Below are 24,590 nucleotides of genomic sequence, written 5' to 3'. Positions count from 1 at the left end.
CCCCTAGGTCGACTCGGCCTCAAATGAGTACCTGGTGTCGTGTGTAAACATCGCCACTGGGGAGACAAAGGCGGTCGTGCCGGCCTTCATAGGTGCTCACTAACAGCACTCGCCCCAACAGTCTGTTAAGGCTACACAGGGGATATTTGTCTTTGTTTTTGCACTCAAACACTGCACAACGGTGCCCAATGCGCTTTTCCCCACTTTAGAAGTCAAACAAAGTCCCTTCCACTTGCAATACATAAGAAAGTAAGGACTTAAGCGAAGCTGCGCTTATTGCCATGGACGATGCACCTTATTGATACTCGACTTAGTCATGATGATCCTGCCAATAAAAGTCCTTTGTGTAGTTCACCAGGTGACAGAATTTGAATGCGTGGATGTACGCACGTATTCATGTGTGTATGTACAAATGTGTACACGTCTGTTTCAGGCGGCTCTGTAATTAGCCACTGTACTACGACCCTGGCGGGTTGCCGGGTTCGATTCCCGGTCGTGCACATCAGCGGCGAGTGATCTTTGAACTTGCTCCTGAGCCTCCCCCCCCATACGTTGACTTGGCCTCAAATGAGTACCTGGGCGTGGGCTGTAAACATCGACATAGCAGAGACTTAGAGGCGCCCAGGTGTGGTGCTGACCACAGCACCCCCCTTGTATGCCGTGCAGTTTCCCCATCGTGGATTTGACCATTCGCGACAAATGCATCGAGCATCCAGCTCATTTTGAACAGAGGGCTCAGTAGTACCTTGCACGAGACAATCGTGAAAATAAACAGTCGCAGCCTCTCACCCTCCATTGTTATTCCTTGACCATACCCACAAGGCAACCCACGGTTCCCAGAATTCACACTCCACAAAATGTGTGCCACACAATGGCATGTTCATCTTCCGGACCTCATCCTTTGACTACAAATATACGCAGAACTCCGTTCCATCCGTCTTCATATGAACAAAACAATTGTCGAGTCCAGGGGTGGGCGACCTGCGGCTCCGGGCCACTTCGTGACAGTTTATTTATTAAGGACCCACCACTGTCTCATATTGACATGCATTGGCGGCTCTTGAAATCGAGTTGTTTTATTGAATTCTAAAAAAAAATATCCTTCTAACGTCGCTTGCCGACCCCTGGTTCAGTCCCATCGGTCTTTCGGCTTTCCAGACGAATATTATGAAGAAGCATTTGTTTGTAGCAAGCTCTCGACTTGTTTCCACCTTCTGGGTCTCACCAGTCAGGGCTTGTTAAACAATCGCCGCTGGATTATCGGATGTTATTGGCAAGAGTGCTTCAAATAAAATACGGTGGCCCCTCCGTTCAACGCAAACAAAATAAAACCGTGCACAAACCGAATTACTAGTTTCCCCGGAGCATTGTAAAGATGCCTCGAGTCCCCGGTGCCAGTTCACCAAATAAAAAAAAATTCTCGAGAAAAATCGATGCTGCCGTGACGTATACGTCTGTCAATGCCGGTGACTGTACCGGAACAAAAATAAAAATAAAAAATGTGCTGCTAAATGCGGGACATAAAACACAAAGGGCAGTCGATCCGGCGCACTTTGCCTTTGATTTTTTTGCAGCAATTAACCAGATGTTTATCAATGTCCTTTGGCGTCATGGAATTACAATTTGGAGGCTCTCCATAATTAATAAGAATCTTGTAACCTTGTGTATTTTCCACGGATAATTTTTGTTAATTTAATTGCAGCTACTTAATAGCACGACTCTTGGGGTGACGCAGTGGAACGGTGGCGAGTGCGCTGTTGTACTGCACTATGAGCCCCACAACCCAAGTTCAATTCCAGGCCATGGCTAATATCAGTGGCGTGCAATGTGAGCCTCACTCGTTTACCAGTCTGCACTGAGACCCACGTGGTGAGGTATGGTCAAACAACACACGACTGATTCCATGTGAAGAAGCCTTCACTCACCTAGCTTCACAATGGCCCGTAAATTATGACTATTATTGAAATAGCATAGCACTTGGGTTAATTTTGAATTATCGAACTGCACCTACACTAGATATTCCTTCGAAAAAGTACATTAGTAAGAAACCACCGTTCGAAAAACACATTCACCGGTATTCCTTTTAGAGAGACATTGGGCAGTGTGCAGCAAGAGCGGAAATAGGAAAGTGAACATGTTACACGAAGGGTTCATGACCTGCTTGGATTTGACCCGGTGGAGGACGGGAAATCTTTTTCGCGGTCTCGCCCCAACGAACCTCGCGTCTCTCATTTCATTCCACGCTCCTTCCTCGCCCCCCCCCGTTCACAATATCCCCCCCCTCCCAAGCGGTCTCTGTTCCCCCTCCCTCCCTCCCTGTGCCCAATCACGATTCTGTTATTTTGTAGCTCCTTGGCCCCCCCCCCTCGCACTGGAACAAACTGTCCCCTACATGTCAGGCAATCAGCCTTGCCGTAAAATTTTTGTCGTGCCCTTAAACTGGCTTGTCCCCCCCCCCCGCGTTACCCCCCTGCCACCCCCAAAACTCCCTTTCCACCTCCCTTCCCCATCATTTACTCCATCTCCTCTTGCCAACTTCCCTCACCCGTTCACCATCAGTCGCTCATCATTCACCACTCATTGTCACTCCCATCATCGTTTATCGTCATATTCACATGGCGTGCTACGACAACCTTTTCTAAATCAACCTCATCTCAACGCACACTACTTTTTTTGCCGTGCAAATATTTAATTATTTGTTCAGCACTTTCACCAGGGCGCTACGTAAATTAAATGAAGTGTCCAGGAGGCAGGAATGGTTGTCTACCCACATCTGGTTCCGGAATTGTGTTCAACTTGATGGCAGTTTACTGCACAGTTTTCGTCATAGCCCCTGCGCCGATAAAACAAATCTGTGGAATAGGTGAAAACCAAAGACACGTTGACTTGATCGCTAAACAGAGTGGTAAGATGCTCATGCTACGAATACGTACTGTTCAATTTTTTTTGTTCAAAGGAGGAGAAACGGCCAGGTGAACGGCACGCACAAATCAACACCAACACCACCAGCACCGTGACCCACAAGCACAACATCACGATTCATGCAACACGAGGCATCGTAGAGTGCCGCAGATCTCTAGCGACGCCTGGACCTCGACTGCAACAATTCCCAAGGGACGTCCCGATCTACCTTCGGAGCTGGGAGCCTCCTACCCCCAGCTCACTGCGGCTGCTGCTGCTGCTGGGTGTTACGCAAGCCGCAGCGAGCGGCTGCCATTGCCAGGCCATATTTCCACAGCGCTCCTCCCCTTTTTTTTGGTTATTTCCAAGGTGACATTTCTCTGTTAACGGGACGGGGGTAATAGCGCAGGGCAATGCACGAACCCTGCGCGTCCCCGCTGATTTAAAAGACGAGGTTCAAAGCCGTAGATTGATTTATGCAAATCGCCGCTACGTGAAATAAACCAAGAAAAATACATGGTGGGGGGGGAGGGTGCTGAAACGCGATGGAAACGTTGCGTCGCCAAGGCAGTCGTCCCCTGGAGAGGCTCGCACCCTCGGCCACAGGAACGTGGAATTTTCACCACTGACCCAGGGATGCAAATGGGAGCAGAAAATCACTTTCGACTTTAGTTTCCCTAACTATAGAGTATTTAATGGTGCAGGCCAGCGTGGGAAATAACCACGTGATGAACGGCCACCAACGATAGGCAGGTGCGAGAGTGTGACAGGTCGTTTGAGCGAATAACCTTCAAAATACAAAACACCTGTGGCCTTTTAAAAATTAATCTGGGGTGGGTTTTTTTTCCACTTGATGGGGGGGAGGGAGGGGGATTCTCATTGTCTGGTGACAATGCCAGCTTGTGAGACACTCACCCACTGCTGATTAGCAGCGGTGTGGTGGAACGATGCATCAACTCATCAGTTAATATCGAGTCCGCATGCTCACGGTGTCCACATCGAAGTCCTGCCGTAAGACTTCAATTTTTTGTGTGCTTGATTTATCAAATGGGTTTTCACAGAATCGCTACAGCCACTAGAGGCCGCTAGATTCAACACGATGTAATATAAACAAATTCTTGAACGGAACAGCAATCCTGAAGCGCAAGGATGACTTGATTCATAGGGGCAAATCGTTACGACCTCAAGCGGAATATTAGCAATAACCTAAAACCCTTGCCAATCCACTGCTGGATGAATGCCTCTCCATACCGCGTGAGTATTGGGGGTTCTTTGACTGTAATTCGCCAAATTGGTCAGCGCAGTTTGGTAAAATGGGGCAATCAGGGTCGGTTCAGGTGTCACCTCGCCACTAAAGCTTTCCGTGGGCCGGGAATCGAACTTGACTCTCCGGGTTCACAGTGCAGGTCTGCAGTGCACTAATCACTCTACCACTGCTCGACTCCCACTGTCATCATTATCATCAGCAGTTATCGCAATCGTGTCACTGCCCCATCGCCTAAGAGCTTGCTAGGACTGTGTATATATAATTTGGGCTCCGTGTGTAGAGGGAGAGCACGCTGCAGTCTTAGACAACGATCCTAGCACTCGCATCCAGCGCTCTAATTACCCAGGAAACTCTGAGCACCACAGCGGACGCCAGGCAGGTCACTCGAACTAACCGCTCCATTCATCACATTCCACATCGTCAGCTTGGGATGCAAGGAAATGGAACACGCTGGTAATGCGAATCATCCGTCTTGTACCGTTCCGACACGCTCCGCCATAACGCAACACAGGGCACAAGCGTGCCGTGTGCATCGGATCCCACGCTAAAAAGGGCAACAGGCTTAAACGTCAAACCCAACACGTTCTGCGAAATGATGAGAGAACCCATCGCAACGGGACAATTCGTGCAGGCTGGAAGGTGCGCCCTACTCACAAACAGCAACAAGGCACGGCTCCCAGCATGCCTTGCGTGTATGTCACGTAACCACCAAATTGCATGTAACAACTCTTATGCATTGGTGGTTTAGAGAAAAATGTGAGCATTGTACTTATGTATGTATCTATGTTCAACTTATTTCGCACCGTACGAAGCCAACCGTGCGAATGTGGTGGTAACATGACATGCACCCAAAGCATGATGAGAGTCGTGGCTTCCTGCTGTTTATTTGCAAAAGACCTAAGCGTGGTGTGACATTGACACCAAACTCCTTAATGTCCCATCAAGCGCACTCCTAGACTCGAAGCCAGACAATCATCATTATCAGCAGTGTTCTGTCCACTGCTGAATGAAGGCCTCCCCAAGTTGTCATCATCCCTCACTCGCGGTCCTGCGGTTGCCACGGTCCATCCCACTCCCTAGCACGAGGGGGGGAGGGGGGGGATTGCCGTGGCAATCGCTGAATTTCAGAAAATCGGCAAAAAAATACAAAGTGGGTAAATAATTCCACATTCGGTTAAGTACACCCATGTGTAATTGTAGAAAATAAAAAAATGGCGCCATCTGAACAGCACTTGCTTTCAAACCAATCCGCAAGCAGACTTGCCCTTGGGCTAAGCACTGTTGTTAATATAGCAATTACAGCGGTACAACTTTACATGCGGCAATTTGTGCATGACGATTAATAGCAGAATTAGACTGTGTAATTATTAGTATTGAGGTGGGCCTCACCAAACCAGATTCCAACAATTTCGGCGGGTTCCTCTCCGATTGACCGTTTCGACACCGCCCTGGTACCAATTCACATTCTGAGCAAACTGTTAATTTTGAGGGCAACGAGCGTCACCCGTTACTTACGAGGCAGCAGAGGCCCTAATGGGAGGGCGGAGACAGGTCCCACACACAGACACTGGGCCACCAAGCGCAAGCAACAACAACCACCGCCACCTTTCGTCGACAGGTGACTATCGCCACAGCGACTGCGCCAGGCTAGGTGCGGCTTTGAGGCCATGTGAAGTGTCGCAGGCTCGCTGGCAGGTGATCACGGAATAGACCCAGGTGTAATGGGATAACAGGCGGAGATGACCGGCTGATCCAGTAACAGTGCTCCCCCCCCCAACTGTGCCAACTCGCTGTGTATTATTAGCCAGCCGGCACTCTGCCCGTTGTTGTGAGCATCACTCCTCCACCCTCCGTTGTTGTTTTCGGAGGGGACTGCCCCTCCTCCTCTATTGGAGCCTACAGAGCGAAAAAGCGGTGCACGATGCGTACGAAGTAAAACCAGAGATGGTGAGCACCCTTCATGTTTGTATCCGAGATATTTACAAAACTCGCACAGATTCACTTAATCGCCTTCATAATGGAGTTTTTTTTTTGGGTTAGATCGCGTAACTTTGTGTCGTTAAACCCGCCATCATCCGACAGCGAATTAGTAAGGTTTGTCACGTAAACAATACGTGCCAATTCTAGATTTGAAGCTTTCGTGACTGCAAGGATTCATATTCTTAGGTTTTTTTCGGTAAAGTCACGTAGGTAAAAAATGTTAATTAATAAAAGTAAAATAAAAAATAAAACAAAATAAAAAATCACGACGTTTCGGAAGCAACACAAGCCTCCGTCTTCAGGTGGAACCGTCACAGCCACCACGACAGCTGTATCAAGTGAATACGTGCCAATTAGTTACGAGTTCAGCACACCGCTTGTGTGTTGGAGAGTAAATCCACACCATTTACAATTCGAGTACGACGTTTCGCCGGTAATTACAAACCAGCCTCATCAGGCGACAGCCAAAAATGTGACAAACCACTAATTAGCTGTGTCGGATGGTGGTGGTTTTAACGACGAATTCATATTTACGCAATCTAACCTTTAAAAAACCCTCTATTATGGATAATATTGGTCGCGAAACTCTTACCTCTTACAACGAGGTGGCCAGCTAAAGTGCCAAGCTGGCACCGCTTAGATCCTGGGTTTGAATCCAGGCAGTCACCTGGGATGAAGCTATTTAAACACGTTCCTTCGGAGTGGGCAGGTAGGAACTTGGTTCCACAGCGCATTCGTGCACGACAGAAAGCTCACGGTCACGTGACGCACTTAAACCAATCCGGGAGCGTACATGTTTGGGAGGGGCTATGCACAACAGACAAATAATCCCTGGTGGGCAGTGTGGAACCTGTTGTTCCTACCTGTACTATTGCTATTTTAATTTCACCAGGTAAGGCCCACTGAGCTATACAGCTCTTTTTCAGAAGCGACCTGGCCATCAGAAATGATAGCCCAACGAAGTGGCTTATCGCGTGGAAATTTACAGCAGCCAAATTACTCGAAATAATGCCGAGGAAATTGCGTCACCGATTTGAAGGGATTTTCTCAGAGGTAGTTCTGTGACATCCGCTTCCGTGGGCTCTTTCTCTACCGCACAGGGCCGCACTTGCTTTGAGGGCGACCCGAACACGACTCTTAACGCCGATAGACACGATGCCGACGACACCATCGCGATGAATTGGAGGTGAAAGGAAATTAATGAGGAGACGCTGCCTATGAAGCCCCCCCCCCTTCTTCCTCAAGTGGGCAGCGGGAGGTGAAATTGTCTGCACGATAAGGAAACCTCATACTTCTTGGTTCTTTCGGTAAAGTCACGTAGAAGGGAAGTAATAAAATAATAAAAAGAAAACATAATAAAATAATGTTTTCTTTTTATTATTTTATTACTTCCCTTCTACGTGACTTTACTGAAAGAACCAAGAAGATGAATCCCTGCAGTCACGAAAGCTTTAAATCGTAAAATGTAACCTCATACTGCCGAGTTGTACTGTACCCTTCTCCAGATGATGAAACGTGCTTTTTCCCCTGTATTTAAAAATAATGTTGGAGTGCGCATCTGAGAATCTGGTGTGTGTGTGACCAGATTTTGTATACTATATTGACACTGGGCACAAGTTTGGGCTGCACCTTGATTTCCGGAACATGTTACACTGCAGAGAATACGGTAAATATTGTATCAGAAAGCGGTTAACCAGGCTTACGGAGAACAGCACACTCTGTAATGCTGTGCTGATACCCGCCTGTGATAGGGAAGATGGTTTGAAAACAGCCAGCCGTGCATTCTGGCAATATCTACAGTGGCTGTAACAGCACTCCGATAATGGTTCCTAAGAAAATATACTGGACAAGCAAAGTACAGCACACTCTTGACACGCGGTCTGTGTCTCTTTCGCACATTTTTAGAGGTGAAAATATATTTTTTTTGTACCGTCAAAGCCTTGGCAAGCAGGTCACAGCTGAATATGACGCGCTTGCAAGTGTAATATTGTGCTCACGTTCATTGCCTCCATAAACAAAACTGCATGCAGTAAACATGTATCAGTGCTGTGCAGTGCTGAAGCCCATCGGAAGCCGCCACTCGGAGGGACAATGGCCAACAGAGCGGCAGTCGAAGAATGGACCGCGATTGTGAGCCCGTCCAGCGGGGAGACGGAGCAATAAAATCCGTGCGTGCGCAGACGTTGGGTGGATTCATCTTCTTCGTTCTTTCGGAAAAGTCACGTAGAATGGAAATAATAAAATAATAAAAATAAAACATAATAAAATAATTCATTCAGACTGTCTTATCGACATACCTGTTTCTTCACCTGAGGACGGCTGCTTGCGTTGTGGCCGAAACGTCGTGAGAATTATTTTATTGGTTTATTTTTTATTACTTTATTATTTCCATTGTACGTGACTTTACTGAAAGAACCAAGAAGGTGAATCCCTCCGGTCACGAAAGCTTTAAATCGAAAGTTGGGTGGATTGTTAAGTCGCAGGATCGTGAGAGGTGGCGTCGCCTTGGGGTGTCGCTTCACCATGGCTGTACGTTGAACTTCTTTCGCACCGTACGTAGCCAACCGTGCTCATCGGAGGTGCGGGGGAAAGACAACAAACTCAGCACAAAAAGCAGTTGTAAAGAAATTCGTTTTCTATCTAGATTTTAAAGTGCATAGCTCCAGTGGCTTCCTAAAATCGGAAGAAAGAGCGTTTCAAATGGCCGCAGAAGCGCATCTGAAAGCGCCGCGCGATGCGGTGACCACCATCTTTGTTCGATGGGCAGCCGCCAAAAGCCGCCGCAGCCGCTGCTGCTGCAAGGATGACCGGAGTTCACGTCGTGGTTTATGCTCCTTGACGACAGCAGCAGCAGCAGCAAAGGTACCGTGGTTTTTATTTGCGGCAAGCGCTTTGTTTGTGTGTGTGCGAACGAGCGGCGAGGTCTGGCGAACGAAGAGTGGAGGAGAGCAGGCGGCCGCCCGCACGACGCAACAGACCCGGCGGGTTACGCGCTGCGCCGCCATTGTGCGGAGAGAGTCACAACGCAAAGCCTCGGCCTTCTCTCTCTCTCTCTCAGGGGTCGCGCGACAGCTCGGAAGGCCCCACCCCCCTCCCCCTCCTCTAACCCCCCCCCTCCTCTAACCCCACCCCCTCCTCTAACCCCCCCCTCCTCTAACCCCCCCCCTCCTCTAACCCCCCTCCTCTAACCCCCCCCCTCCTCTAACCCCCCCCTCCTCTAACCCCCCCCCTCCTCTAACCCCCCTCCTCTAACCCCACCCCCTCCTCTAACCCCCCCTTCCTCTAACCCCCCCCTCCTCTAACCCCCCTCCTCTACCCCCCCCCCCTCCTCTAACCCCACCCCCTCCTCTAACCCCCCCTCCCCCCCGTGGATCTTCCCCGCACTAATTTCTTCTTCACGAGATGTTCCAATCTTTGTACTTAATTTTTATTCGATTGTTCAGCACCTTGGGGGGGAGGGAACAGCTAGTTGCAAAAGGTACGTTGCTGACATTATTACGATGACCTAATTACGGAGGAATTGTTTCTGGAACCGCCTCTGCTGGTAACACACAATTAAAAACGTTCCTTCGTCCAGCAGCCTACCGAATTTCCAGACCAACATTATCAAGCGGTGTTTATTTAAGCAAGCAAGCAAACTCTGGACTTGTTTGCAAGATGATGGGTCTCAGCAGCAGAGCCGTGTTTCTCAACCAAATGCTGCCAGATTACCAGACGTTATTGGCAAGAGTATTCCATTTAAAGACAAATAAAGCACCGGTAATGAACACGAGACGGATGATACAACGTACTGGAGAAAAAAAAATATATACAAACAAATAATAATTAAAATCACGTGACACACACTAGCAGTTTCATCCAAACTGAACTCACCAGCCTCTTCTTCTCGTCCAATTTCTCTTGCAATTTCAGATTTGCGGAGACCTGCGATGAAGAGATGAGGAGCAGAGAGTTAGCCGTTGGCTAAAGAAATCGGTAAAGCGGCGCAGATTTGAGAGCATTCCGTTTCAGGATTTACACTCAACGAGGGCAGAATGTGTCCCAGAGGGCGGCCTGCCAAGGAGATGGAACTATGAAAATCGGCTCGTGTGCAGGGGGCGATTGCTACATCGCAAGATCGTGAGAGATGGCAAGGGACTTGGGGAGGCTTTCATCCTGCAGGGGATCCACCAGGGCCAATGATAATGCTAATGAAGAAGGGAATTTCTGCGAGTGGTTAAAATGTAAAGAGACTCCAGAGGGCCTCTGTGGGGCTCTCTCTAGTGGAGGCCCTTCCGCCAGCAATGGCCATGAGCTGGCAATTGCAGGGCTGCAGCTCTACCCTGTTGTCATTTTTTTTGATCATCATTGTTACAATGAAAAAATGGTGCCATCAACAACCTAATTAGCAACTGTCTTTACATACTCTTTGGTTCTTTCGGTAAAGTCACGTAGGTGAAAATAAAAATAATAAAAAGAAAAATATTATTTTATTAAAAAAAAAATATATTTTATTCTTTTTATTTTCACCTACGTGACTTTACCGAAAAAACCAAAGAGTATGGATCCTTGCAGTCACGACAACTTAAAATCTAGTATCAACTGTCTTCCCCCATGTTAACACTGGGTGGCATTGAAGCAATAATGAAACAAGAACCTCACTCTTAAGATTCCTACCACCTTGACTGGGAAATCGGTAACCGGAGCCTTGTCCCCTCACCGGATGCCGAGCGTGCAAACCCCCAACGGCACAGCGGCCTCCGCAAACGTCACAACGGCGTCGTTCGCAAACGTCACGGTCTAAGTGCCATCACTCCGTGGTGCGAACCCCCTAATTAGAATTATTGCACCGCAACTAACGAGGCGGTCACACGGCTTTGCCGCTTTGGCGCTTTGTTGCCGGATGCGCGCAGTCGCGACCGCTTTTGGGTACCGGCGGCGTATTGATCCAGGATGGGGTTACGTGCTAACGTTATTTGTCGGCTTCTGTCGATGGAAATAGAAGCAGGATAAGAGCAGGTTGCAGCGAAGGCAAAAGGTGAAACGGGTTCTTTGGAAGCCCCACACTGGAATTGAAGATTTGCCATCCATCTGATAATCATTTTATTTTATGCATATCTTTTTAATATTTTTTTTTTTACAATGCTAACTTCACTATGGTACAAATAAAGTAAATGGAATGAACCAGGAGTGGAATTTCCATCAGATGCCATCTCAAGAACATGGGTCTGATCCCAGCAGTGTGAACAAGGTTACCACTACTACTGATGTACAAAAAAAATATTACGGGAAAAATCATCTCTAAATACCAGGCAGCGGGGAGACCTACACGTAAAGTCACTGTCTTGAGTGGTGTATCAATAACATGTTTACAAAAACCAGGACTATAAAAAAACTGAAGAGCTACCTGGGAAAGAGGACACCCTGGGGAAACCAGGACAGGTGGCAACCCAATTTGTGGCTCTATATCACCGAACAAGATGAATTAGCGCAATTGCCGAATGCCTCCGCTGGGCCCACTAAGCCTGAAATTAATGCCGAGCGACAGCTTTTCCTCAACTGATGTCGGCAAACGAAGCGACACCCTCCAAGTTGAAGGCGGTAGAGGGGCCCCTCCACTAGAAGAAGCTTGAGACAGCCCCCTCCAGAAGGTGTCTTGGCCTACTCTTCCAAGCCTGGCCAGCCCGTCAAAGGGTGGGAGTACCCACACTTTACAACGTCACGTGCGACCTGCCGGTAGACTAAACTCTGGTGAACCCGTTGAGATTGCTGCGTCCAGAGAGACTGGGGGGGGGGGGGCGGTGGGGGGTTGAGGGGGGGGCACAGAGTTAAGAAACTTGCTCCATTGTTTCGAATGCCACACTGGGTGACCAAATACAAAACTGTCGAACTGTGGATTTCATGTCACAGTGTGTTGAACCGTTACACCGCAGCAGCAGCAGCAGCATCCCCTGTGCGTACAGACTCGCGGTACGACTGCCATGCGGCACTCTCAAATGGCGAAGGAAGGAAAGCACGAATCTCGCACACTGAGGGAGACTAACGCCACTCACCATCATGGCCTCCTGCACTGTGAGGTGTGGCAGGAGGACATCGTCCTGCATGATGTAGCAGGACATCTTCCTGAAGGTGCGCGGGTCGCGTGGATTCCCATTCACCAGGATCTGTCCCTTCATCCCCGTCTTCCTGCACCGCACACAGCAGCAGAAGCAGCACTTGGTTCTCTCTCGGCCACGACCAGGCAAGCGTGAGCACGTGTTTTAGCAGTCCATCACGAATGTGCCGCGCCTGATCGCACCGCGGTAAGCTCTTTGGAACACCACGGCTTTTAATCCCGATACAAAACTGGCTCAGATTCGAGGATGGATCCCGAACATCATCATCTCGCAAGTAACTGGTTCCAGGTCTTCGGGCCAGAGAACCCCAAAACTGCGCCGGCCGTAGCGCTCCACAAGCTATGCGCAGGGGGAGGTACAGCAGCAGCTCATCGTGGGCTGCAGATCGCAGACGGCGTCGATTGGGGTCCGTCGAGGCTTCTACACCACCACCACTACCGACAATAACAGCAACAATAATTATGTACTGTATAGCCATTAATCAATCTAATGCTGGATGAAGGCCTCACCCAAGCCATTTCGACGATAATAGGGCACGCATTGGCGAGATGTTAACTACCTCGTCTGGTATACAGGAGGTCGTGAGTTCAATCCTGACCCTGACGCCTGTACATTTGGAGTTCGCATGTTCTCCCCGTGGATGTGTGGATTTTACTCCGGGTCCTCCGGTTTTTCCCTCCACATTTAGAATCGACAAACGTTTAGAGTATTTGGTCGCTAAAAATTTCCACGCGATAAGCCACTCGGTTGATCCATCATTTGTGGCCTGGTCGCTTTTGAAAAAGAGCTACATAGCTCAGTGGGCCTTCCCTCGTAAAAGAAAAAATAAATAAAAATTTAGTTAGCACCCGGTCAGTGCGGACCGGTGAATTGCTGGCGAGCGGAGAATCGGTTCAGACATCGCTCGCCACAGATGTTAATCGTGAATTCAGGTTGCTGGGTTCATAGCGCAGGGTGCCAACTAAACCCCAGGAGCACACATTGCTTCACCCCCACAGCGATCATTCCAACGGGAAAGACAACGACCGTCTTTCAAAGCAATGCACGCCGAGGCCGGGAGCCAATGTAGTTTTTCTCTATTGGACGAGTAGAGCGATAAAGCGGTGCGTGTGTGTGTTCCCAAGCAGCATTCTGTTAATGCATTAAGAAGACGATTATTGTCAACTTGCCAGGCCGCAGCCTAGATCAACAAAGTATTGCAATATCCACGCCTTGAAGGTATTAGGAGATCAATCAATGAATTCAAGATAGTTTTGTCTCAATAGTAGATTGCTCACGTGATTGTTACTCAAGGCGGGGCGCGGTAGAAAACAGCGTTTAGCGTACTGCGCTATAAACCCGATAACCTGAAATCAATTCCCCCATCACGGCCAACGTCGGTTACGGCTGACATCTAAAAAACAGTAAACAGGCCCCGCCCTTCACCAACCCGCAATGGCGAGCAGGGTGACAGCACGGTGATTTAAACCCCATAACTGACTGGCACGGCACTGGGAGTCCCTCGCAACAATTGGGAGAAAAGATATCGATCATGGCCCCCTACGGAGCGCGTACTGCACAGCACGCCTGTGAAAAACACAGGCGCTGCCACAGCAACAGTGACAGTCTCGCGCTGCGTCAGAAACGGGCGCGCGTACCCAGGTGCGGGACTTCGTTTGATGCGAGGACGCCACTCACCGATATCCGGCCAGGATGTTCATGAGCGACGATTTTCCCGCGCCCGATGGTCCCATGATGCCCACGAGCTCTCGGCTGCAGAATTTACCCGAGAGACACTTGAGCACCGTCTTGTAGCCTGTGAAGGGGTCAAGACGCAGGTCAAGCGTCGCTCACACTGCAGCCTGTGGGGGTCAAGATGCAGGTCAAGCGCTCTCACACTGTAGCCTGTGGGGGTCAAGATGGAGGTCAAGGGTTGCTCACACTGCAGCCTGTGGGGGTCAAGATGGAGGTCAAGGGTCGCTCACTGCAGCATGTGGGGGTCAAGACAGGTCAAACATCGCTCACACTGTAGCCTGCGGGGGTCAAGACAGAGGTCAAGGGTCGCTCACACTGTAGCCTGTGAAGGGGTCAAGACGGAGGTCAAGCATCGCTCACACTGCAGCCTGTGGGGGTCAAGACGGAGGCTGGGTGGGGAGGGACTGGGTGGGGAGGGTGGGGAGGGGCTGGGTGGGGAGGGTGGGGAGGCGCTGGTCACCCCGTGGTGCCCTTATAAAACTCAACGTTTAACATACTCACGCCGGCTTGTGCCCGCCCTCACAGTCGGGAATATTTGCGGAATACACCACGCCGCCGTTGACCCTGGCCATTGACCGAGCAACCCAACGTTCCTCTACCAGCTCCTTCCGCAGGAATGTGTTTAAGCATTTCGTTTGAAAGATTTTACATATAAAGAACCTATAATACGAAACATATTTGATAAACCTATATCTAAATAGATTATTCTACACATGCCATTTCAATGTAAGTGTGCCATAGCCGGTGTTCCCAAAGCAATACCAACTATTAAACAAGTAAACCCGTAAAAACAAAGTTTTTCACTATAAATCCTTTATATGCGTGGCGGCTAGAGTCCTCTCGTCCTCTGGCTTGAGATGGCTGCCACCTATGCGTCAGATGATTGTCTGCCACCATTAAGCAATTGGTAATTAAATATTTAATTTGTTTTCCCTAAACAGTGTAAAATTTTGGATTTTTTTTTCACGAAAATTAATTGTCACACACAACGAGTCTGTGTGGAAAATGTCAGCTCGATTGGATCACGGGAAGTGGGTTAAAAAACGAGCGAAAGATTTGCACGGTCCCAAGCAAGCAAGCGAACTTAATATAAAGGATTTAAAAATATATTCGCCTGTGGAGGACGCGGGGATCGATACCGCGACCTTTGGCATGGGAAGCGAGGGCGCTACCAACTGCGCTACTCCGCCACGGCCTGTGGAGGGGTTACGCTCTGGGCTCTTACACTCTGACGTTCAGCCAAAGCCATGAATGCGTTCTATTTGAATATATGTAAAATAATTTTTTTTTGCCTAAAAAGTGTAACATTTTGGGAATTTTTTTTCACGAACAATAATTGTCTGGCACAACGAGTCTGTGTGGAAAATGTCAGCTCGATTGGATCACGGGAAGTGGGTTAAAAAAAGACCGAAAGATTTGCACGGTCCTTAACAAGCAAGCAAGCACGCAAGCAAGCAAGCAAGCACGCGAACTTAATATAAAGGATTTAAAAAGGTCCTTAGTCAAGTCGTTTTAAAACTCAATGGATTTTCTCAGAAAATGTGACTTCTTTCATAAGGGCAAAAAAATCAGCAATGAGTTTGATCGCATCGGCATTATCCTATTTCTAGGCAGAATTCAATTTAGGCTCCACCAAGCTGACAGTTCAATGCAACTTGAAAGCCAATCCTCTTCCACATTCCTGTGCGGCCGCCATACAGCTGCGCAAGCATTTATTCTTTTTCCTCATCCATTTTCGTTGTGCCATTTGACCCAAACGTCGTCCCGACTGTGCCGTCTGGCGTCACGTCGGCGCGTGATGGAGCATCCATTCGGATCTCTCGCAGAGCGGAGACACCCTTCGTGTCGGAGAACGGCCCACAGAAGTGGCATCACAGAGCTACCTCTGAGATCCCTTCCAGCGATATACAGCCTGCAGGCAGTAGATGGCAGCACTTGCCATTTCCGATGCACACAACAGTCAAGAGCGAGATTCTTTTTTTCAAAATCGAGTGCAGAATAAAATTGTGCGATGGCTTTTTTGTGCAGTCGTTGGTGACCATCAACTCACTACGATCGGGGACCCAGTCGCAATCACAGGCGCCATGGTGGTGAGATGTTAACTACCTCGCCTGGTATGCAGGAAGTCGTGGGTTCAATCCCTATCCCGATGCCTGTATATTTGGAGTTTGCATGTTCTCTCCCCATGGTCGCATTGATTCATCTCCTGGCCCTCTGGCATTTCCCTCCACATTTAGATACATGCTTTTAGAGTATTTGGCTGATAAACATTTCCACGTGATAAAGCCACGTTGTTGAACTATCATTTGTAGCCAGGTCGCTTCTGGAAAAGAGCTACGTAGCTCAGTGGGCCTTACCTGGTAAAATAAATAAATGTTTCGTGTTAGTTATTTACAGGCGGCTGTCTGGATTCAAACCAATGCATGCATCAGTGCCAGCTCAGCACTTTGACTTTGGAGTCACCTGCCCACCTCCCCGTACAAGCGAACTTAGTCCATAACCCACACCGGTGCTCCGCTGCCCACAACAATGCAATCTGCTGCAGAAGTCGGTAGAGAAAGTAGGTTGCTAGCAGGCCATCTGTATGAGAGCTTGAATATCATCTCCTATGCACAATTCTTTTTTTCTTTATGGTGCTCTGGTTACCTCCAATTCGTACAGAAAATATTCAAGGATTTGGCCAAACAATTACCAAAGTAGTATGCTTGTGAAGAAAGAATAGTCTTGAATTGAGAATTTTCTAGTTAAATCAAGAAAAAAATATGATACTGTGATAGACAAAGAGTGATAATAAAATCTGACTCACACATCGCTCAATAACACTTCCCGAAGGATGAACACATTTGTGCGTTTTGGGAAATGGTTCTTCTGGGACAACAGCCAGACAGACCACTTGACGAAAGTAATGACATATAAACCATTCGAGGAATCGGGAACACAGCTATGCTCCCACCAAGATAATTCACAACTATGGATACAATGTGTTATTTTAATCAACTGATATAGACATTCAATTGAATGTCGTTTGCAAGGCTGCTCACAAAAAACACCGACACAAAAGCAGCGTTATTCTCTACTGTGCAGACAAAAGGGAGGCAGGCCTAAAGTCAAACGACAACAACAGTGCACTCGCTCTACTGAATAAAAGATGAACGTCGCGTCGTTGTAAAAATAAACTATAATATACAGTATTGGCAAATATAGAAACGAAGGAGCGGCCTTAATGGCAAGAAGGGTCAGAAACGTATCGGATTTCACGGGAAGAAAAAAAATCCACCCAGATAATGTTCTTGTGGTCTAGCCCAGGGATGTATTTGGATAATGTATCGAGCTACCTGTGTCAGAGAAATGATAACCAGATATGGTTTCTTTGCAGGTTGAGAGATTGGGGTCACCTATCACAGGCACGAGACGACCGGGGCACACAATGTATGGGTAAGGGCAAATGACGCACCGCTTTGGTGGATAACCAGTCAAAAGATAATTGCGATTATGATGCTCGTCAAAGTCACGACTATTTGAATTCGTGCAATAATAAAAGTCAGGCGTTACTACACGCTATGGTAATTCAATGATTACGACGGTGATTATGATGACATTTGGACAATGATGGCAGTCGCTAATTATACATGCATTATAATCATTCACAGCGATTTTGCAATCCACTGATATCACTTGTTCGTCTATCATCATGAGCCATGGTCAATCAACTACCGGATGAAGCTCCTCAAGCCGTCACCAACTCTTGCGGTGTAATAATCCACATGGCAACTGCAACAGCCACCGATTTCATCGTTCCATCTGCTCCGTGGCCATGGCCCCCGGGACAATTACCATTCCTTGACTGCCAGTCCATTATTGGAGTCTTTGTGTTTAGTTTGTTCTCCTTCCCCCGCACCACCGATTAGCACGGTTGGCTATGTATGGTGCGAAAGAAATTCAACATACATACAGACAGAGCCATCCGTCGTATATGGCGACTAAATGTATGTAATTTCTGTTTCACATAAAGTATAAATTAAGGCACAAATTCAATACGTGTCGTGTTAAATTCGCATTTTACAGAATGTTGAATCTCTACATTATAAATCGACATTATAACTCTTGTGGGGGAAAAAAATGGTGCCGCCCTTGCCGCCTGGTAGTGCAGCGTGCAGCGCAGTGCAGGAGAGTCCCAGGGCTGGTACTGTACTCCACGTGTACTCCCTTCAATCGCTGCCAGTCGCAACAGCGGCGGTGTCGCTCATCCTTCCTCCTCCCGGAAACCGGCACGGAAATGCTGCCGAGGGTTTACTGGAGGGCATTGGCTCAAGGTAACCCGGCCTATCTTGCCGCGAGCAGCAGCCAGCACGTAAACCGCATTTTGGGCAAGCGCTATTTGCGCAAAAACGGAGATCCATAAGGCGATGCCGAAGGTGTTGTTCGGAAATCGATAGGCAATGCCGAGACGAAGCGCTTGCGGGTGTGCAAAACGAGTGCACGTCGGTGGTCAATTATAATTTTTGTGTGAATGCCCCGATGGCGTAGGTGAACAGCACTGTGCACGCAGAACAATAGCAAATGTGAGACACGCAGTGCGAGCGGTGTGTGGGGAGAACCGAATTTCTCCTGATTATTATAAAACATTATCCTTTTTTTTCAATTACTTGAAAGCAAAAATACCAGGCGTGCACCAATCACCTCATGCAACAATCACCACGGTTTTTAACCAGCACTGTACAGTATGTTTTTAAATTTCCAGACTTATTTTGAGTATTATTCATATTTTATCATACAATTATCGATTTTCTATTCAATGTGATTTCAAAATTTTTTTGCTGCATTCTAGAGTGTGATTCAATTATGCCTCGGGGCCGGATTTTTAACGCGTAAGAACGCATCTCCAATTATAAAATGGGAGGCAATGGGAATTTCGCTTTTAGGGACCACTTATCAGGAGCATATCTGCTCGTGAAGCCAAGCAGATGCCCATATTTACACCGACGATCGAATGCAAAGTTCTTAAATAACATCGTGGACACGGCTAAATGGAAGGCCACGATTGCCGACGGCTTTGAGAGAGGACATGGCACACACACAGAGAGAGCGAGATGACGATGATGATCAAGTTAGCAATGATAAACATGACAATAACCAAACCAAGTTGCCACACTTGGGCCATAAGACAATAACACGACCAAAAGTCAAACGGGTTCAACGCTCATCAACATCCCACATCATAAAAAATTAACCCGTAAAAACAAAGTTTTTCACTATAAATCCTTTATATGTAAGATCACCTCTTAACATGCCCCGTATATTCCCGAGGGCACTAGCGTTGACCCATTTTACCACTTTCAAGAACCTGGCGGCTTCAATTTAACTGCTCTATAAATAGTCTCCACTGTACAGCGTGGGGGCAGGGATTTCATGCCATGTGGTTAGTCAACATTTGCGTCATCATGAAACGGGCGGCTCGAGTCCTCTCGTCCGCTGGATTGAGATGGCTGCCACCTATGGGTCAGATGATTGTCTGCCACCATTAAGCAATGGGTAATTAAATAATTAAAGAAATGTCCCTAAACAGTGTAAAATTTTGGAACTTTTTTTCACGAAAATTAATTGTCACGCACAACGAGTCTGTGTGCAAAATGTCAGCTCGATTGGATCACGGGAAGTGGGTTAAAAACGACTGAAAGATTTGCACGGTCGTAAGCAAGCAAGCAAGCACGCAAACAAGCAAGTGAACTTAATATAAAGGATTTAATAAAGGATTTTAAAAGGTACGGCAACGCAGGCGCCTTCAATGCCACCCACGAGCACCCTGAGAACGACGCTAGCCTGACCCAGATTACCCAAAACGCCACGAGCCGGGCAACGCGTTCATTCCGCGTGCTGGGGGAGCCAATCACCGCCGCCCCCCCGCATCTCGCGCACACAGCGCTCCTGTCAATCGCTGCCAGTGGCAACGGCGGCGGTGTCGCTCCTTCCTGCTCCCGGAAACCGGCACGGAAATGCTGCCGAGGGTTTACTGGAGGGCATTGGCTCAAGGTAACCCGGCCTATCTTGCCGCGAGCAGCAGCCAGCACGTAAACCGCATTTTGGGCAAGCGCTATTTGCGCAAAAACGGAGATCCATAAGGCGATGCCGAAGGTGTTGTTCGGAAATCGATAGGCAATGCCGAGACGAAGCGCTTGCGGGTGTGCAAAACGAGTGCACGTCGGTGGTCAATTGTTTGTTTTGTGTGAATGCCCCGATTGCGTAGGTGAACAGCACAGTGCACGCAGAGCAAGCGTAAATGTGAGACACGCAGGGTCAGCGGTGTGTGGGGAGAACCGCATTTCTCCTGATTATAAAACAGTCCCCTTCTTGATTCATTATTATTTGAAAGTAAAAGTTGGAGATTCGTCGTGTAATCTGCTACTTGGCCTGAAACCCGGCATCTGGACACGCAAACACCGACTAGCACGGTTGGCTACGTACGGTGCGATAGAAGTTCAACGTACAAACTAAAATTGTGCAAAGGCATCCAATCTATATTTCACTCAGTCTACGTCACTCACGTCGACATGAACTCAGTATATGTGTCAGTCGTGCGTACGTATGAGCTCAGGTCTCTCCGAAACTATGTGTCAGTCGTACGTATATATGAGCTCAGGTCTCTCTGAAACTATGTCTCAATCGTACGTACATATGAGCTCAGGTCTCTCTGAAAACTGCTTGCGGCTCTGGTCTGTTTTTCAACAAGGAATATTAGCCGATGGAAATCGGAGGGGGTAGGGGGGGATCATCTAGCCAATTAGAATTGGTTCGATCTCGATGACTTGCGCAACTTCAACTCATCAAATTTCAGCTCGTTAAATAACAATGCCCTCGCGGTACGTTATGAAGGTTTAGCCGCGATGTTCTATTGTTCGTGTGCAGGTGCTCTGTAGATTCGAATTATTATTATCATATAGCAGGACCATGTAAAAATGGTCCCCATGCTCTCCCCTGAGATCTCCGAGTGAATTGTGTTGTGTAAATTCCATATTCCTATGGTGGGGACCAGTCTCCATAGAAGACCAACACCGCGTGGTCGAGCCTCAGCAGGCGATGCTCAATTCCATCGCTCCACCACCTCGGTGGATGTCATCTTGGACGCATCCAATTCCTTGGGCTGCCACGTTTTTATTATTATTATTGTTAATTCTAGATTTGAAGCTTTCGTGACTGCAAGGATTCATACTCTTAGTTTTTTCGGTAAAGTCACGTAGGTAAAAAAATGAAATTAAAATTAATAAAAAATAAAATATTAAAATCACGACGTTTCGGAGGCAACACAAGTCTCCGTCATCAGGGGCTTGCGCACAAACACGTCCACGTCTACGTACACCTCGTGCTCTCTTTTAGCCCCCCCCCCTCCCAATACGTTCCATTCATTGGCTACCACATTCTGATAAGCTCCCCCCCCCCCTCCCCCTTAACTTGTATTTAAGAACTTACATCTTGGAATCCCTGCCTCACTTGATACAGCAAATCTGGCTGTGACGGTCCCACCTGATGACAGAGACTTGTGTTGCTAATCTTGACCGTCGGCCACTGGCTAACGCGGACGATGACAAACGACAATTCTGGAATCTTAAAAGGAAAGCATTGGGGCACAGTTGGACTTATAAATGTAATAACAGATGTCCCAGTTTTATCGTAAGAATACTGTGTTCTATGCACCACTTAAACCCATTAATATGAATAATAAACGCGTGTAGACGGTCCGGCTACGCCGAGCTGGAGATCCAGGGTGCGCGCGTGCATCGGGGCTGTATTCTGTTGCCCTACATTCTGATATGATCCATCTCACTACTGATCTCTGCACCACTTCCAACTGCCCCCAGAGAAACCGACCGACCAAGCAAATCAGCTACGATTCACTGGAGCCAGGGAAACTGCTCCATTGCCTCTTGACGGGAGAATTCAGTGAGCACAAATGAATTGTTCACAGAATGCGGCGGTTAAGAAGGCAGCATTTCTGATTTGAGCTTTTAAAAAGGGCCGTCGTGTTGATCTGTTTATAGCTCACAGATCACAGCTGCATGGCCTTCAGAAGTGGCAAGGGTCGATGCTCAAAATCCGTCAACGTTTTTTGTCGTGGAAAATTGTGCCACAAATGAGCCAATTTAGCTGTAAGGGAACTGCCATTCATCTTTAAGCAGATGCCACAGACACCATTTGGTGAGCTTGAAACTATTCACCTCCTGTGCATTTTGATGAATTGTCACAATTCAGGGGTCTCAATTTTGATTTTTTTTCTGCCATTCTCACGCATTTAGAATCTGCACTCGCTGTCGGGCAAGCGCTGGGTCATGTAAAAATTACATTCAACCGCCTACTGGTGCTCTGGTGTTAAAGGTGCAGCCCTGCAATTGCCGGTTAACGCCAGTGCTGGCAGAAGGGCCTCCTCCACTAGAAGGAGATCTGGAGAACCCCATGGGGAGGGCATGTTGGCCTACTCTTCCACGCTGGCCAAACATGTTGGAAAAAGTGGGAGTGCCCACACTTTGCCCCACCACACAGACGACCTGCAGATGGACTGCGGTGTCCCCATTTGTACTGCTGGGGTGGACAAGAGAAGGGGGCGAGAGCCAAAACGAGCCGGCAGACCTCCGGAATGCCGCTGCAGTTGCACCACCGTGGCAGCATCCGAAGGCTCAAGCTAGAGCTACGCAACAACGATTTAATGTCTGCGATTGCGAGTGAGCGCACGGCGTCACAATGCGGATTTCTCTTTAAAGCTTTCACCTTCCCGGGGTATTTCAATCGAGCACTTTGGCCTTCCCGGCGTCTTTTAATTCTCCACTTTGACCTCCGCGGGGCGATTGAAATCAGATGGCGTTTTTTTCTTGTTCTTGTTTGTCCCATAGCGGGCTAATTTAATGGTTGCTTTTTTCTGACTCCCACCTTCTCATTACCTAAGTGGCCACTCTCCTGCAGCAGCAGCAGCAGCAATGGTATCAAAGCACACCGCAACATCAACATCACGAGCAATACTGATAATAAGCCCCTTTCTCAACTCAGCCAGGGGTCAACACGATGGTTGGAGTGTACGACGATCAAAATGAAGCCTGCGAGTTCAAATCCCATTTGGGGGTGGGGGGGTGGGGGTCATCTCATCCCCCCCTTTCGTCTCTCCGCAAATTCCACACTCTCGTGGCGCAGGGATGGGTTCATCCGTCATTGTGAACGACTGTTTAATTCTCGCTAAATGTTGCGTTCGATATAATGATGCCCCACAGTGGGATAATGTGGTTAGGGGCTCACCGCTGCCGTAGGAATGTTGAATTTGCACCACTGGTTCAGGGCTACAGCGGGCGTGCAACCGTCCCCGCAATCGAGGGCGTAAGAAAACTTAGAAATTTTGATTTAAACGGCACGATTTTGGTAGCAATAACACGACGATGTGGTGGTGGTCCTAATCCCTATGCAGTACAACGCGCACTGAGTGCAAAGTTGCGCGTTACTTTAATGTCAGGGCCACCCAGAAGGTGGGAGCAGAGGTGGGGGGTGCAAAAAGGGTCATTTTATCTTGGGCTTCACACCTCCGATTAGCACGGTTGGCTATGTAGGGCGCGAAATAAGTTCGACATACATAGAAAAGAGAGCTCTGCAACGAACCCGTTGTTGTTATAATAATAAATATGGGGGCCCCACGTGGACATATAAACTAAAACTATATTTTATTTTACGAGGTAAGGCCCACTGAGCTGTATAGCTGTCAGAAGCGACCTGGCCACAAATCAGAGGTCGCAATCGGGTACCCGATACCCGTACCCTACCCGATACCCGGCTACCTGTACCCGGCCGGATATCGGGTACGGGTATCGGGTACGGGTACCCGTTTGCGACCCTTTGTGCGGCCGGGTACGGGTAAGGAATCAAAACCCGTTTGCGACCTCTGCCACAAATGTAAGCTCAACGAAGTGGCTTATCTTGTGGAAATTTATAGCAGCCAAATGCTCTAAAAAAACGTTACTAAATGCGAAGGGAAAACCAAAAGAACCCGGAGAAAAATCCACGTGACCACGGGGAGAGAGACATGCAAACTCCCAAATATACAGCAGCAGGCGTCAGGGTCGGGATCGAACCCACGACCACCTGCATACCAGGCGAGGTAGTTAACATCTCCTAGCCACTGCGGTGGCACACGTGGCAACAGGTGGTGGGGATGGTGCCTCCAGGAACCGCTGGGCAGCCTCTCTTAAGGATAATTACATTTACAAATTGCACGCTGCCTTTGTCTTCTCGTTGATGGCACCAAACGTGAAACAGGACCGGCTATTGCCGGCTACGGTTACCGGATACGGCCAGAGGTGCCGCGTGTGCTTACAAAACAAACACGCAGGACGACAAGAAACAAGCGATAGCCATCTTTCGCGCAACACCGACGAAAGGTTCACGGTTGCATCGGTGAGCGTGACGAGGGAAGGGTTGTGTGTGGCATGCCAGCATTATCTGTGCTCTCAAGGAACGACGGTACAAGTGTGATGCTGTGCCTTGCTCTGCATAACAACAAATTAGCCAGGGTAGTGGCACCGTGGTAATGCTCATGCCTCACAGCAAGAAGGCCCTGGTGGCTTCGATTCACAAAGTGGGTGCCT

General features: G+C 48.3%; 2 protein-coding genes across 3 annotated transcripts in view; one reads left to right on the top strand and one right to left on the bottom strand.

The window, feature by feature from the left end:
• The window catches only part of LOC144942996 (beta-secretase 1-like), a 145,087-nt gene that overhangs the window by 71,789 nt on the left and 48,708 nt on the right, over positions 1-24,590 (top strand). The window lies entirely within an intron of this gene.
• ABCG4 (ATP binding cassette subfamily G member 4) overlaps positions 1-24,590 on the bottom strand; it is a 99,459-nt gene that overhangs the window by 41,471 nt on the left and 33,398 nt on the right. For both annotated transcript variants that reach the window (XM_078870100.1, XM_078870101.1), the window contains 3 exons: positions 13,921-14,038; positions 12,181-12,313; positions 10,022-10,072 (listed from right to left, as the gene is read on the bottom strand). In XM_078870100.1, coding sequence (XP_078726226.1) covers positions 10,022-10,072; positions 12,181-12,313; positions 13,921-14,038 — 302 coding nt within the window. The remainder of the gene's footprint in view (positions 1-10,021; positions 10,073-12,180; positions 12,314-13,920; positions 14,039-24,590) is intronic.

Source organism: Lampetra fluviatilis, chromosome 29 (assembly GCF_964198595.1).
Source record: "Lampetra fluviatilis chromosome 29, kcLamFluv1.1, whole genome shotgun sequence".
Taxonomy (NCBI): domain Eukaryota; kingdom Metazoa; phylum Chordata; class Hyperoartia; order Petromyzontiformes; family Petromyzontidae; genus Lampetra; species Lampetra fluviatilis.
Note: the sequence above shows the minus strand (reverse complement) of the source record. Positions and strands in the feature narration are given on the sequence as shown.